General features: G+C 41.3%; 1 protein-coding gene across 1 annotated transcript in view; it reads right to left on the bottom strand.

Annotated features, from left to right (window-relative positions):
• Positions 1–16,437, bottom strand: part of SNAP23 (synaptosome associated protein 23) — a 20,334-nt gene extending 3,897 nt beyond the window's left edge. Inside the window, exons 1-7 of the mRNA XM_083510359.1 lie at positions 15,289–16,437; positions 5,556–5,664; positions 5,155–5,196; positions 4,667–4,715; positions 3,604–3,721; positions 1,225–1,374; positions 388–532 (exon numbers count right to left, since the gene is read on the bottom strand). Coding sequence (XP_083366485.1) covers positions 388–532; positions 1,225–1,374; positions 3,604–3,721; positions 4,667–4,715; positions 5,155–5,196; positions 5,556–5,612 — 561 coding nt within the window. The 5' untranslated portion in view covers positions 5,613–5,664; positions 15,289–16,437. The remainder of the gene's footprint in view (positions 1–387; positions 533–1,224; positions 1,375–3,603; positions 3,722–4,666; positions 4,716–5,154; positions 5,197–5,555; positions 5,665–15,288) is intronic.

Genomic DNA, 16,437 nt, shown 5'->3' with positions numbered 1-16,437 from the left:
CAGTGGGACAAGAATTCTGTCTGAGATAATCACTGTTTCTATATGTAAGGACCACAACCAGGAGAGTTTGCCATGAGATCAGGTTTAATCCTATCTAGCTGCAGGACCCATCATCTGGGTACAAGGATATTAACTCATGCATGCTAAACGGCTATAGCCTGTTGCTAAATTGGAATGTGTTTTTGTTTAGACCACTTCTCTATCACAATATATAAAAATATATTTAAGTGGTGTGTAGAAAACTAAAACAACAACAAATATAACAAAAGTACACAGTGTATCTGGCTACAGCTTAGCACTGTGGCATTGAAGATTTATTAACTTGTCCACCTGGACACTAGATTTACCAACATTAAGACATCAATAGTTGAATTCTTTGTTTCTTACCTTAATGTTTATCTGATCTATCTGCTGGTTTTGTGTATCAATTGTGTTGCCCATCTCCACGGCCATATTTTTCAGGTTCCCCAATATGTTTCCAACTTGAGTTAGGTTTTCTTCCATTTCATCTTCTCTGTCATCATTTGTTATCCTGTTGAAAGTATCAAGGGAAACCAACATTGAGAAATCCCAAGTTCCTGTCTCCCGAATGTTATCGCATCCCAAGTTTTCAGAAGTATTTTCTGCTATGGAGGTTTCTACGCAAGTTTGCTTGAAAAATTGAATCAGAAAGTGATATAATCACCTAGAGACACTATAGATCTACTAGAAGTATCTGAGAATGATCTCATGAATTACACAGAATAGCCATGTTTGAATGATCAAATCAGAAGCTCTGTAAACCTGTGGAAAGCCCCTTGGTGCAAAGTAGAAAAGATTCCAGAAATGGTAGTTAACCACAGCTTCTAGTTATAAATTGGGTGATTAATGGCTTCCAGTCAAGCCAGGATTCACAAGTCAGCTTTAAAACATGACTTCATATTCTGAATTGTTTGGAATTCATTAACCATAGTTCCTGCTTCAAAAGTAATGAGATGCTGTGGTTAACTATGGCTTCTTGGCTTGTTTCCCCCACTCACACAAAGGGAAAAGTGAATCGGGAGCACGGCAGCTGTGTGCAACTGCATGGAGCTTATGTATATCCTGGCTAATGAAGCAAAAATTTGATTGTGTGGACCAGGCCAAAAGGTTTGTTCTTAAGCTTACAAAATGCTGTCACTACTATTGCAGAGAAAAGCATTTAGTCCTATAAATATTCAGGAGTGGGCAGGAGAAGTATCTTACCGTTTTATGTAGCCTCCAGATGTTGTTCCTCCCGAATTTTGTTGCAGATTGTTTGCAACACGCCCTGGTTGTTTAGACACTACACGATTATTCTCTATACCATCACTCCATGTTGTCTTGTAAGCTCTGCTAGTCTCAAAATTCTTTGTTCTACAAGAAAAGTCAGAACGCACATTATTAGATCAAAGATACAAGTTTTAACAAACCTAATGTGCTCTGATGGTGTTTCCTGCTTGGCAGGGGGTTGGACTCGATGGCCCTTGTGGTCTCTTCCAACTCTATGATTCTATTATTTCTATGATTCTAATGTGCAATATAACTAGTAATAGAAAGGACGGTTTCATACATGACAGAGTAATAGCCCCAGGTTTGCCACAGAAAATGCCATAGCGAGACCCAACCAATCCTGACTTCCTGATGTGTGTTCATGTTTTCAAATACACATTCTTTACATTTGCACTGAGCTTTGTGTGTGCACCAAAAATGTCATATAGCAAGTGAATTTAAGACATATAACTTCACACTGGAAGCAACCTTATACAAAAATAAACACAACCATTTTATTTTTCTAAAGTTTGTATGTTATATTTAAATCTTGAACTGCTTTGGTATCCGAACTGATTTCTTACTCCTCAGCCTGCTTGTTGCTACTAATGGCTGCTATGTTAAAGAAAATCAACCAAATTACAGTCTAAGATATAGGACTACAATGCGTGTTTAAGAAGAAATAATGTACAATCTCCCAGCATTATATTTTTGGAACAGATGAATAGAGTATCAGTAGTTCAGAATTCTAATATTGTATGACCAAATTCAAATCATCACTAGTGTTTTTAACAAGTTGTATGTAAGATCATGATTCACGGAATAGACTACATGAGGGATTGGGAATCTGTGGTCCTCCAGATGTTCTTGGACTCCCAACTCCCATGAGTCTCAGTCAGCACTCAAGCATGATAGGAACTGGAGTCCAACAATATCTGGAGAGCTATAGGTTCCCCGTCCCTGGGAAATAATGGGAAATAATTTCTAAAAACAAATGCAGTGAGCTAACAGTGACTAGAAAACCCCCACTGTTAGCTTTTAGTGTCATTTCACAATATTCCTCCAACATTTTCCCCACTGTATACAATCCACCATTTCCCCCAAAACAAAATCCAAAATCCAACAGTATCATCCCAGAAGACTATTTCAGGTTTCTGAGGCCAGACCAAATAGTGTAAACACAATCTATAAGCGACATAGCACAGATACAAACACAACTACGGACCATCACAAAATAGCTTGCGTGTTAAGACAGCATGCACATGCATATATGCACCCAGTTAGAACATCACCTTCAGGCAGCTGGTTAACAGTACAGGCTGCTTCATAAGATTGACCTTTTTCTAAAGTCCACTTTGACCAGTTAAGCGAATCCAACCTCTGCTGCTAAATCTTCATTTTATTAAGCAAGGAAAAGTGGGGTGGTTAGGAGAGAGAATGAGAAAAGAGTGAGCAGTAAGACCAGCAAACAGATAAATAGTTGTTAGCAAACAAACTATTTCAAAAGTACAGCTGAGATTATGTTTGTGTTGGGGGGGGGGAGCAGCTTAACCCTAACACAGGGAGAAGGAAAAACCGATTAAGACTGCAACCATCGTCTACTCAGAAGAAGATCCTACTAAATTCAATGGGGGTCACTTCCATGTAAGTGGGGTTAGTACTGAAACTTAATTCTGTGAGTGCTGTATTCACTACTTGTGTTAAGGCCAGACCATCCCAAAATTACTTGAAGAAGGTTATATTGTCCCTCTTCCTCTACTTAAGCAAACTGAAATAGATTCCATAAAGATCTCTCAAATGTACATATGTCAAAATAAGAATATTTAGAACTATCACAAAAGCCCTCAAACAAGCTAAGCACTCTCCAGGAAAAAGGAGTTAGAATGTGATAGCAAAAGGAAGAAGAAAACAGGTATTTAGAATGTGTATCATACTCCTGCCTGCCAAGCTCTCAAAGCATTTCCAAATATTCCTTGCTTCTAGTCAACCTACTGTGTGTTTGTGTGAAATCTGTACCTTAACCATACCAACCAGGTATTATTTTAACAGTAACAAACAATACTGGCACTGAGCAATATATACGCAAAACATTCAATAGTGGTAACTAAGGTCATCCAAGCGTTTATTGTTACCTTTTCTTTTGCCCTTACACATCATCAGGTTCAAGGAATTTGTACTACTTAAAAATTTAGAACTTCCACTTAAACTTGGGAAAATAGTCTAAAGCACACCAGTTTAAAAAAAAAACTCCCAATCTTGATATTCTGAGCATTTCTCAATGGCCTCAATTTTCCCCCTTGAATTTTGGAATTCATCAACCTGCCTTTAACTGACCTATTGCAAGGACAGACACAGAGACCACAACACTTGTTGAGCTCTGTCAAGTTCTTCTCAGCTTCTCTCATGTCTTTGTTTATCTGGTCCATTCCTTCTTCTATACGGGTTAACTGTTCTAAGAAAAGTATAAAGAAAAAGGAATTTTAGAGAACTTAAATGCTACAAGATGCTTGATCTTCAGATGAGAACTTTAATGGTTTGTGTTCAAAATGCTTCTTAAAAAAAAAAGAAAAAAACTTGAGGAAATGCATTAAAAAGTAATTTTGGAGTTGCAAGAGAAACTTTTTTGAATACCAATAATATGCAAGTGAATCACACTAGTATCCACACCTGGGTGGACTCAGGCCCCAAATATCTGAAAGACCACCTTCTTCCCTACAGACACTCTCGGATGCTGAGTTCAGCAGAGGGGGCCCTCTTGGTACTTCTTTACCCTCAGAGGTTCGGGGTGGGGGAGCAAGAGAGGGCCTTCTCTGTGGAGGCTCCTAAGCTGTGGAACTTCCTCCCCAGAGGTGCATCTGGCACCTTCATTATACAGCTTCCGGAGGATGCTGAAGACACACCTGTTTACCCTGGCTTTTGACACTTGAGGTGCATAGTTTTAGAACGCACCTTATTTTTTATTATTGTAATTTGTTTTAAACTGTTTTTAATGTTGTGTTTTAATGTTGCAACTCATCCCTGGATCTTAAGTTGAAGGGCGGGTAAACAAACAAAGAAACAATATTCATGTGCCACAGGTCTCAAAACTGAAGTAAAAAAATACTGCATGCTGCACGCAATATATTTTAGATAACCCAAGCCATAATACTACCAAACAAACTTATTCTAATCCAGCTCTTGAAGAAATGGTTGATTCACAGCATGATATAAACAGCTTTTTTCCATCTTTCTAGTTTAGTAGCAGTCTTATGCTATGTTTTGTATTCCAGGCTGAAACCAACAAAGATCGTATTGAGCAAGTCAATGTAAGAGCCATCACTCACTCTATCTATCTATCTATCTATCTATCTATCTATCTATCTATCTATCTTTCTATTATTACACATGCACAACTCACCCCCTTGTTCATCTAGCATGGTCATGGTTTTGATTCCTGTATCTTGGGACTGTAAGGAAGAAAAAAAATGATAGGAGATACAAAACCAGCAAAATCTAATGCTAGAATTGGACACAAGTTTGTACTACAACAGGCCATTCTACAGGGTTTCTAGTGAAGAGTACACTATTTGCATTAGTACCATGTAAACCTCAAGGAAGTCCATTTTTTGTAAAAGTATGTTCAGAATCTTGCAGAAGATGAGCAATTCAGATGCAAGTATCTGAAAGCTAATTTATTTTGAATTTGAACCCTATACACAGCAGCAATGCAAATATTTAAAGTTCAAAGCTGTTCCACCCATAGTCATCATCTACACATGCCTCATAATGGCACCCACATGCTTTAAAAATAGCAACAGCTGGGAACAGAATTGCAGGAATGAACTGCTCTCAAACAATTTGATTTGTTCTTCCTCATCCCTCACTCCCGCAAAAGCTTTTCCTTACCTCAATGGCCAGGCCAAGAATTCTCCTTGTGCTTTCCAAAGACTAAAACAAAAAAGAGATTTATCTTCAGCCATATGGACTTATAAAGACATTTAGTAAGCACATTATATACAGAGTTTCATGTAAGTGAGCATGATGTTATATTCCTGAATCTAAATAGATCCTACTAGGTTATATTGTTCATTTCAAATAGCAATATTCTGAAAACAGTATTTTTGTTTTCTAAATTAAAAGCTTGACGTATTGAGAGAGGTTTTTTCTTCAGTGGTACAGAAACCATTTTGGACAACAAATCTCATTTACTATGATAGGGCTTTGTGCATCCTAAATAGCTTTCTTTAATGTGAGGTCTACTTTCCACTACACAAGCACAGGAGAAAGAGAATAATTAATATAATTACCTCATCTGTAACTTGATGGGCTCTCAGTTGAATTTCATCAGGCGACAGCTCAGCCATGATTAACACTTATTTTCTTATCTCTGACTATACACAAACAATAGTATTTCCTCTGTAACAAAGAATACATCATTTACAAGCAGAATTCTAATAAATGTCAAACGATACAAGTGCTCTAAAGATGTGGTAACACAGTTCCTATTATATTTATTATATTATATTATATATATATATTAATATTTGCAGGTTTTGGTGTCTTCGGGTGTCTTCCCGTGTAAGAGTTGGGGTGTCTAGGCGACGTTTCGACGAGGTCTCACTCGTCATCTTCAGGCTGGTGCTTTCGGCTTCTTGTTACTGGAACAGAGCAGGATCTCAGTGTTTGAGTTCTTATAAATACTGTTGAGGGGGTGTGGTGTATAGCCTCCAACGTTCTGGGCAGAGAGGAAGTTCCCAGGTTAGTGTGCCTTTTCTTCTTTTGTTCCTTAATTACTTGAGGGATATCTTGAGTGATTTCTTGAGTGATATTCTGAGTACCACTTAGGTGGGTCATTAAGTGTGGATTAGTTGCTAAAGCTTTCGTGTCTTGACCTCTTGAGCTTGTGAAGAGTTTTTCTGAGAAGATGGCTGTACTGCACTTAGTTGTGCTCTGGCTTGGCTTCGTGTATAGGGGCGAGCTGTGGTTTTGTGCCCTGTGCCAGCCAGATCTGTGTAGGGATTGCAGGGGGGTGCAGCATCCGGAGGTGCCACTATGGTTTGGCTACTGGATGGTGTCTGTAATTTATCTGTGGAGAGGGTCTGGGTTTGGGTCTGGTGTGGTTGATTGGTGATGGCGTTCTGTGTGCCTCTGGTTCTGGTGTCGGTTTTTGTGGGGAGGGCTAATTTCCAGATGTCTGGCAGGCGGGACGTGTCGTCACGCTTGTTCATGTTGTGAGGGTGTTTCTCTATCTCGATGGCTTCCATGATTATTCTCTTGTGGTGATGTTCCATGTTAAAGAGCAATTTGGAATCTGCAAAATTAATTTCGTGTCCTGTTTCTTTCATGTGTTGGAAAAGAGAGGAAGTTTTTTCTTCTTTTTTGACAGCATTCTTGTGTTCTGCGATACGTGCATTTATTCGTCTGTTTGTTTGTCCAATGTACGTGGCTGGGCAGAAATACCCTGCAAAGTCTGCCCAGCCACGTACATTGGACAAACAAACAGACGAATAAATGCACGTATCGCAGAACACAAGAATGCTGTCAAAAAAGAAGAAAAAACTTCCTCTCTTTTCCAACACATGAAAGAAACAGGACACGAAATTAATTTTGCAGATTCCAAATTGCTCTTTAACATGGAACATCACCACAAGAGAATAATCATGGAAGCCATCGAGATAGAGAAACACCCTCACAACATGAACAAGCGTGACGACACGTCCCGCCTGCCAGACATCTGGAAATTAGCCCTCCCCACAAAAACCGACACCAGAACCAGAGGCACACAGAACGCCATCACCAATCAACCACACCAGACCCAAACCCAGACCCTCTCCACAGATAAATTACAGACACCATCCAGTAGCCAAACCATAGTGGCACCTCCGGATGCTGCACCCCCCTGCAATCCCTACACAGATCTGGCTGGCACAGGGCACAAAACCACAGCTCGCCCCTATACACGAAGCCAAGCCAGAGCACAACTAAGTGCAGTACAGCCATCTTCTCAGAAAAACTCTTCACAAGCTCAAGAGGTCAAGACACGAAAGCTTTAGCAACTAATCCACACTTAATGACCCACCTAAGTGGTACTCAGAATATCACTCAAGAAATCACTCAAGATATCCCTCAAGTAATTAAGGAACAAAAGAAGAAAAGGCACACTAACCTGGGAACTTCCTCTCTGCCCAGAACGTTGGAGGCTATACACCACACCCCCTCAACAGTATTTATAAGAACTCAAACACTGAGATCCTGCTCTGTTCCAGTAACAAGAAGCCGAAAGCAACAGCCTGAAGATGACGAGTGAGACCTCGTCGAAACGTCGCCTAGACACCCCAACTCTTACACGGGAAGACACCCGAAGACACCAAAACCTGCATTCCTGTACCCGTGAAAATCTACGAAAGCAAATATTAATATTTATATATATTATTCAGCTCAATTCTCAGGACAAGGAACACACAATTTAAAATTTCAATATCAATCAATGACTGGAATATACAGTGGTGCCTCGCAAGACGAAAAGAATCCGTTCCGCGAGTCTCTTCGTCTTGCGGTTTTTTCGTCTTGCAAAGCAAGCCCATTAGCCGCTTAGCGCTATTAGCGGCTTAGCGGATCAGCTGATAAGCGGTTTAGCAGCTTAGCGGATCAGCTGATAAGCGGCTTAGCGGATCAGCTGTTAAGCGGCTTAGCGGATGAGCTGATAAGCGGCTTAGCGGATGAGCTGATAAGCGGCTTAGCGGCTTGGGAAAAAGGGGGGGGAGGAAAAAAAACCCCACAGGAACTCGCAAGACATTTTTGTCTTGCGAAGCAAGCCCATAGGAAATTTGTTTTGCGGAGCACCTCCAAAACGGAAAACCCTTTCGTCTAGCGGGTTTTCCATCTTGCGGGGCACCACTGTACAGGGAAAAGCCATAATGAAATAGCCCCTATTGGAGATATGTTGATTGCTTAAAAGGTATAATTTAATAAAAGCAGTGTCCATTCACACAGGCACCTTGGTCAGTAAGAAGTTTAAATGAGGTTTTGCACTTTTACTTGATTAGTCAAATGAAGGAATGAGAAAAGACCAAGTTTAGCCCAGCCCCATTTTTCGGTGACCTGATAAGAAAGATAACTATAATAGCTGGAATCAGGCAAGACACAGATAACAAGTGTAACCCATTCCCCCCAAAGCAAAACACATTCTTATATTATATACCAAGTGCAGCAGCTGGGACCAAACAAAGAAAATGGCAGCCTGTAAAGCCCCCACCTCATCCACATCTTAACACTCCCTAATTCTTTGCTCCTCACTTTTAGCCTCTGTAATTCTGAGCCCTCCAGATTTTTTGCTCTAGTCTAGTCCAAAGGCAGCACAACTGAGGATGGCAAATATTTAACTGATTTAAATGGTTTCATTTCTGTTGAAATGAAAGCACAGGAGGCAAAATTGCTATGTTAACCTACAAGGGTGAATCTAGGAGGGAATGGAGAATATGGAGTTTGCAGAGGCAGAATGACATAATTACCCACATGCAGAAAAGATGTTTCCCAATTTCTACCACAAACAAAATTCAAGTTTGTTCTTCCACCTTGGAGTCAGAAGGTATTAATCATTGTTACTCTGCCTCAGTTGTTTGCTATCTTAGGAATTTGAGGCTTGCTGGCAACAATGATTTCAGCTCTTAAAACACCCTGTGTTTCCCCTTGATTTTTAGCACTATGTTGTTAAGACTTCAACAAAAAACACCCCCACTCCCTCTTTTTTTCTTATAAATGATTATAATTGCTAAACAAAATTTAAAGCTGAATTTTGTTGCCGTAATCCTAAAAAATGAACTGCTATTCCTTTGTGCAATGCTATCTTTTTCAGTTAGTATCTTATTCAGAAGATATAATTTTGTTGATTTAGGGTCCTCTAGTTCTTCAGATAGAAAAATACCAACAGGGAATCAAATCAGAATATAAAAAATTACATTAGCACTTCCCATAGAGAAAGCATTATGGCCTCCCTAAAAAGTTGCCACAATCACAACTTTCAACAATAAAGTAAAAAGGTAAGGTAAAGGATCCCTGGATGGTTAAGTCCAGTCAAAGGCGACTATGGGGTTGTGGAGCTCATCTCTCCTTCAGGCCAAGGGAGCTGGCGTTTGTCCACAGACAGCTTTCCTGGTCATGTGGCCAGCATGACTAAACTGCTTCTGGCACAATGGAACACCGTGACAAGTGCCAGAGCACAAGGAAACACCATTTACCTTCCCGCCACAGCAGTTCATATTTATCTACTTGCACTGGTGTGCTTTTGAACTGTTAGGCTGGCAGAAGCTGGGACAGAGCAATGGGAGCTCACCCCATCATTGCGGATTTGAACCCCATACCTTCCGATCGGCAAGCCCAAGAGGCTCAGTGGTTTAGACCACAGCGCAACAAACAAAATGACCACAGTAATAATAATAATTCAGAAACAATGTCATATTTTCCTCAGAAGCAATAGGTTCCTCTGAAAATGTCCACCCATACCTAGCGTATTACTTCCAGGGTGGCAGGCAATTTTAATGAGTACTGTAAATAACATCAGTTAAAATTTGGCTAATTTCCATGTAGTGCACACCCCACAGCATTTTGTCACAGCTCTTTCCTTTAAAGTTTAAACCATTCCACTCCCATCCCCTGAACCTGACACAAAAGATTCCATTCTCCATCTTTACCTTTACATTCCTCCTCACAATCTATCATTTCTTCCTAGCTTGTCTTAGCTCTCCTGATATGTTGTCTGGGCATATTTAAAACCTTCCCCCAGACATGCATGTTGACTATTGAATGTTAAACATTTTTAAAATAAACTTTTTGTTCCATTATGCTCTCATGATTCAGATTTTTTTTTAATGGGTGACATCAAGTGATCTGACAGGTGGGCAGACCCACCAATCTGTCAAAATGGCTCACAATGTTTGGAGGAGGTTCCCTACCTCTTGCCGCATGTATTTGACATTGCCTGGGACTTGAACAATATGAATTTAACTAAGAAGAGCATCAGGAATATTTAGCAGAATATCACAAGCAGAGATTTTTTGAAGTTGCACACTTAAATCTCATCAGAAGCCTGAAGGATCCAAGAATTTTGCAACACATTAGCTACCAACGACATTCGTACTAGTACTAGTACTATTTTGCAGCAGAAAAGTTATTTCCCTATTACTTTACACTGACTAAAAAGTAAATAAATGTGAAAACAAAGACACCACTCAACATCTCTTCCTGTCTTTTTTATCAGCTTCCTAAATATGCTACAAGGACAATAGTGTTATTGCTGCTCTTTCAGATAGCACAGGAACAGCATGTTGATTGCTTTGCTTGTTTAACACTTGAAACAGCCTAAATACTACTTAGGAAGGCCTTCTAGAGTTAAGTAACAGCAGTATCTACACTACAAATCAAAACCTCCACAGCTGTCAAACTACCCTCCCCAGAATATTTTTTTGAAAAGCTACAATAGGTAAACCAGTATAAATTCGACTTAATTTTGACTTCATTTTGTAGTTTGCTTCTGCTTTGTTGTTCAAAACTTTAGTAGTTGTCATGTTCAAAGATAATTTGAAAAGAAGAATGTGTGGGTATGAACATTGTCTTGGAGGTAGTTTTCATGCATTCTACAGCAAAGGAACTCCAAATACCTGCACCTACCTTAGAAAAGACCCAAGTTACAGAAGCAGTTCTGGAGACTGCATTTATACAAAGGCAAGTATACTGAATGTAAGAGAAACCTCCATGAGCAAACAGGTCTCCATAACCCAAGATACAATCCAAAATACAATTAATAGTGGAACAACTAATTCCCCACAAATCGGCTTCTTCTTAGGGAGGAAACTTCTTTTATAAAGCTGTCTCAAGTGACTGCATACTTTCATGTTGATGTAAGGTGCTCTCTCTCAACTTCTTGGTCAACAAAAATGAAACAGCGCAATAGTGCTAGAATACAGCCAATGCTGGAATTACTAAAATCCCCAGCAATGAATTCCCCTTGTGATATTAGCAAGCATTCTGTTGCTAAAGAGCTATCTTTTGTATTGATATTCATGGTACCAGAAGTGAAACAGCTCCTCACCAGAGTATAAGTACTTCCACTTGCAGGGGAATAACTGCCAATTTTAATTTATAAATGCACCCTTTCACATCACTTTTAATCCCCTCCTGAGTTCCCCAAATTTTGTTAAGACGTTACTCAGTAGTCACAAGCGACTGCTGTGCAGAAAGAAAAAGAGCACCAACTTTGGTAGCATGCACTGTGCAAAGGGGGATTGGAAACATGTGAACATAGTGATTTGCATCACAGCCTATATCTTTAAATAGAACACTTCCTGAGTAAATATCTTTTATTGCTTTGTGACTTACTCTGAAGAAGTCACAAACACAACACTTCCTGAGTAAATATCTTTTATGGCTTTGTGACTTACTCTGAAGCGTATGATAGAAGCAATTGTGAGATATATGATGAACATAAGCTGACATTTGTTATGATTGAACTTAAAGAAAAACAGATGAATTTGAGGACCAGAGCCCTACCTGAATTGGAAAAGGAAAGTTTGACAGAGTTTCAGGAGGAGACAGGACTAACATTGGTTGAGAAAGAGAGGTTTTTGGGGGTCAGTATGACCGCCAAAAATGTGAATCTATTCAAGGATAACTGTGAAGGACGTTGGATTGAAGAGAAGGGGGATTTGGAAATATGGACAAATCTGAAGTTGTTATTGTTGGGCCGAGTTGCTGTGGTGGGGATGAGGGTTGCTGTGTTGTCGGGGATATTGCTTTTGTTTCAAACATTGCAAGCTTTGGATGGGATGGGTTGTTTCAGGAGGTGGCAGAGCGATGTCTCTAGATTTGTTTGGCAGGGCAGGAAGCCTTGAGTAAAATTTAAGATATTGACGGATGCCAAAGAAGGAGGCGGACTTGCCCTGCCAGACCCTTAAACTTTGTTGTGAACCATCTGCTTTTTGCTGGCTGAGAGAATGGCTGCTTCTTGAAAGCACTGAAGTGTTGGATAATGGCAGATGAAGTTGATGGACTATATGGAATTGGCGGAAATGACTGGCAAGATCCGAGACTAGGGAGAAGAGTCGGTGGAAGAAGACTGGAAAAAGTTTAAAGACTATTTATAGAAATATTGTAAAATTAATGAATGTTAGAAGAATGTTGGAATGAAGTTATATGGCTTTAGTAGAAATGTTATAAGGAATTAAGTATAAATAGATTAATAGAAAACTAAAGGGAAAAATAAGGCAAGAATGTGTTAAGATAATTATAGGATAGAAAACAGAAGAAGATGGAAAGGAATTGCTGAAATAATTAACAGAAGTGGAATACAAAAAGGGAGGTGTGAGGAGGTCGTTGGAAATAAGCGAATGAAAGATAAGATATTGAAAATGTTTGAGGTGTTTTTAAATTGTTTTTGTTTGTTTTTGTTTTGTCTTGTTAGTTTAATGTGTTATGTAGTGTTTTTGTATTGTATTTGTATTCTTTTTCTTTTCTTTTTTTGCTTGTAGTGTGTTGTAACTGTTTGAAAAGTAATAAATATCATTTTAAAAAAAAAGAAGCAATTGTGAGATATAAAGAAAGTTATTAGAAAGGTTATTTAGGTTAGTTGGAACACTGATGCAATTCTCAAGGCAGACCTCACGGCTCAAGTATTTTATATATATTAAAACTGTAAGTAGGATACGACAATCAGCACCATGGAACATCAAGTTATTCCTGATGTTCATTTTCCCTCTCTAAACTGGGTCTTAAAGGCTGAATGCACTGAGGCTATTCAGTTCCCCCTTTCCCCTTAGCCCATTACCTTCCCTCAAAACACTTAGCCTGTAAATCTGGAGACTCTCCAGCTTGGCACTCAGTGCCAATGAAAGGGTTGTGGCTAGAAAGGAAAATTGCTGCATCCTCTTTGCATGTATAAAGTAGCCTTCAACATTCACAAGGGGCTCTTTGGATCCCAGTGCTAATCGTCAAAATGAAACAGAACTGAGTATGTATGCATCTAAGTTAAAAATGTATAGAGTACTATTTGTAGTATTCTTAAGAGTATGACTACTTTAAGAAACAAGGGAATAAAACTCAGGAATGGCAAATGTTGTGGGGGTGCTAACATATGAAATAAGCTGATAGTGCTGGATGCGTAGGCCTGCAGACTACCATAACTCTTAAGGAGATAAATGTGTATGGTGTGAACAAGACCTCAAGTCATACAAGAAGGCAAGCTTATGGCAGCCTTGTAATTTCCTGCTCATCCCTGGAAACTGTGATTACCAGGGATTCCCGCAAGCAACTTTTATAGGGTTCTGAAAAAGCTGTGCTCTATATTTCACTAACAGCTTGACTGCTGCATGAGATACCAAAGCTGATGGCAAATATAGTCCTCAGAAGGACTGTGAACCAGATGGAGAATAGCCAACACAGCCTGGAATAGTTTATAATGTACTGATTGGGTAGAGGATGAGGGGAGACTGCTCTTTGATCAGACGCTGCTGCATAGGACTGTGCATTCAAGGGAGGAAGGAGCATGTTTACATATAATGGTTAATAGTTCTCTCTATGTACAAAAGACATGGGGTGAAGAGTAGAAAAAAAGAAGTGGGAGGAGTTAGAAAAGATCAAGTAGAAGAGAAAATGGGGAACCATATGGGAGAATAGAAGAACAGGAAATAGCAAAAGAGTAGAAAGCATAGACAAAAATGAATTATTGGAAATAAGATGAACAGCTCCATATCGCACAATCTACTTCATGTACCTTACCAAAGATTCAAGTTATATCATGTTCTCAAGATTATGAAGATGTAAAGGCTTTCAACCTAGTGTTGGGTCCAGATTTGGGCAATACTATATCCTTTTCTTCCAGCCACTCTGACACTGCCCAGTCATTTGCCTTCTGCTTCTTGGGCTAATGTGTACCACTGACCTGAAGTAGAGAATGAGTGGAAGCTGCTCTCCTTGCCCTTGACTATACTCCTGGACTGTGTACGTACCACAGTTCCCAGGATTCTTTGGGAGAAGTCATGTGTTTTAAACGAATGGCGTTTCTTAGAGAGGGCACATAAAAAAGCAGTAACAGCAAGGAGGAAAAAGACCAGCAGACCCTGCTTTGGTGTGGGCCTTTGCAGGTGCCCTACAACACTGACTCCTGAGTGAACTTTCAATTGTGGAGTATACTGTGAAGGATAAAAGTATGCCTTAAACTCTTGTTTTCCATAAACCAGCTACTGCTATTACTCTGAAATGCCTACTCACTTGTTTTATGTACCTTCTGCTGGGAACGCCCCAAAATAAAAGTTACCTTCTCCCTTAAGTGCCTTTCCATTCTAAACCACCCTCAGGAATTAAGGGCTCAGAAAAAGAATTCACACCTTATGTAGCAATGATATAGCATGAAATATAGGGCAGCTCTGGGGAGAGGAAGCCAGTGGCCACATTCCTTCTGGAATCCCTAACTCCCCAAACCAAGCGGGGCCTGGAAGGGAGGCCAGTCCCAGGCAGGCAGGCAGGCACCCCGGAAGCCGGGAAGGGGCGGCAGGGCAGCTTCGCCCGCCGAGGTCCCTCCGCTCCCGGGGATGCGAGAGCGGCGCTTCTGCCTCTCCCTCCCTCCTCGCCGCTTCCTGCACTATCCGCCTCTCCCTCTCTCCTCCTTCCTTCCTCCCTTCCGCAGGGCTCCTCATCCGCCCGCATTCCTGGGCCACCCGCCGCAGATCCTCGCCCAGGTTCAGCCTCCAGCCCAGCCGACCATTATATACAGATATAGATATACCCTGTATATATATATATATATATGTATGAAGCCGAGAGACGCCCACCCGGCCCCTTCCTTTCCCGGGCTCCTCGAGCGCCCCACCTCCCTCCGGCACCTCGCCCGACCTCCCCTCCGAGCAGACCCCGCACTCGCACCTTCCCTTGCACGCCGCTGCACTCATTCACACGTACTCCGCGAGCCCGCTTCTCCCCATCCCCGGATTCCCCCCCCCCCCGCCGCCCCAGGCTGCCCGCTCCTTGCTTTCCCTTTCGAGGCTCACTCACACGGCTTCGGAGTCGACCAGCCCTCGCCCTCCTCTCCAGCCCCGCACCCGGGAGCTCGGGCCTTCCGCTCTGCCTCGAGTCTGCGGGGGCCCCTTCGCTCGGCCAAGCCCCACCCGGGCTACTTCCTCACAGCCTCCGCCCTCCAGTTCCTTCTTGACCGACGAGGTGTCTCCTCCTCGCTCCTTGACAACAACACCCGCCTCCTCCGCAACCCCCACTCACGATTGCATTAGTCGCTTCCGCTTCGAGTTATTGGCGAAAGCGAGCGACTGTCAAACTCCGCGTCCTCCTTTCGCTTTCCAGAACACCAATAATCACTGTTTGGTTTTCTGCATTCGGTTTCCAGCTGGCCTCGCTTTCTATAACCTCCCTTCCCAAACTTGTGCACACATACCAATAACTCTGGGTAACGCTTCTTGCATCAAACGCAATGCATAGTAGCCCGCAAACACTTATGCTATAACAACTTTGTTGCTCTCTCAGGTGTCACAAGACTCTCTCTATTTTGCTGCCAAACACTAAGACGGCTGCTCATCTAGAGAGTTGCTGTTTTTGCTGGCGCTCTCCTTTCCACTCCGTTAGTTGGTTATGGATTCAAAGTGCCAAATCCGGTGGCAATCGTTGCATCAGGTCAGACACCTGCGGTGGAGACGTCCTTGCTTTTCTATATATCGGCTAATCTAAGTTTAGGTTTTTGAGACGTGTGTCTGCCTCTATGATCGACATGGCTGAATTTTCCAGATTCTTCTCTGAACATAATAATATGATAATAAACAGACTTAAGCAAGGAATAAAGAAATCTCCTTAAAGTCCTATGTACTGGCTGGAAGGGCAATAGCAAATCATTACAACTAATAAATAAAGATTTGTGCGTTAGCTTTCAGGTTTGTCTGCGCACGCAGGTTTTTTTTTTTTTATTCAGCTGAGTTTGGGTTTAATAGCTGAATTCTCGGGGATCACAAACTTCGTCTTCAAGACAGGCTTCTTAGTAGGAATCATAATGTCTAATCCCTGTGTATGGCTACATTTCAGGGAGCTTAGAAAGACGCCCCACTGTGAACCGCGTCGGCAGGGCCTCGTCCCAACGAAGGATCCATGCCTTACAACCCACTCCCGCGCACGGCCATCTGGAAGCAACGCCAATCGAAT

The sequence above is a fragment of the Podarcis liolepis genome, assembly GCF_965112155.1.
Source record: "Podarcis liolepis genome assembly, chromosome: 1".
NCBI classification, from domain to species: Eukaryota; Metazoa; Chordata; class Lepidosauria; order Squamata; family Lacertidae; genus Podarcis; species Podarcis liolepis.
This window is presented reverse-complemented; position numbering and strand designations above follow the sequence as displayed.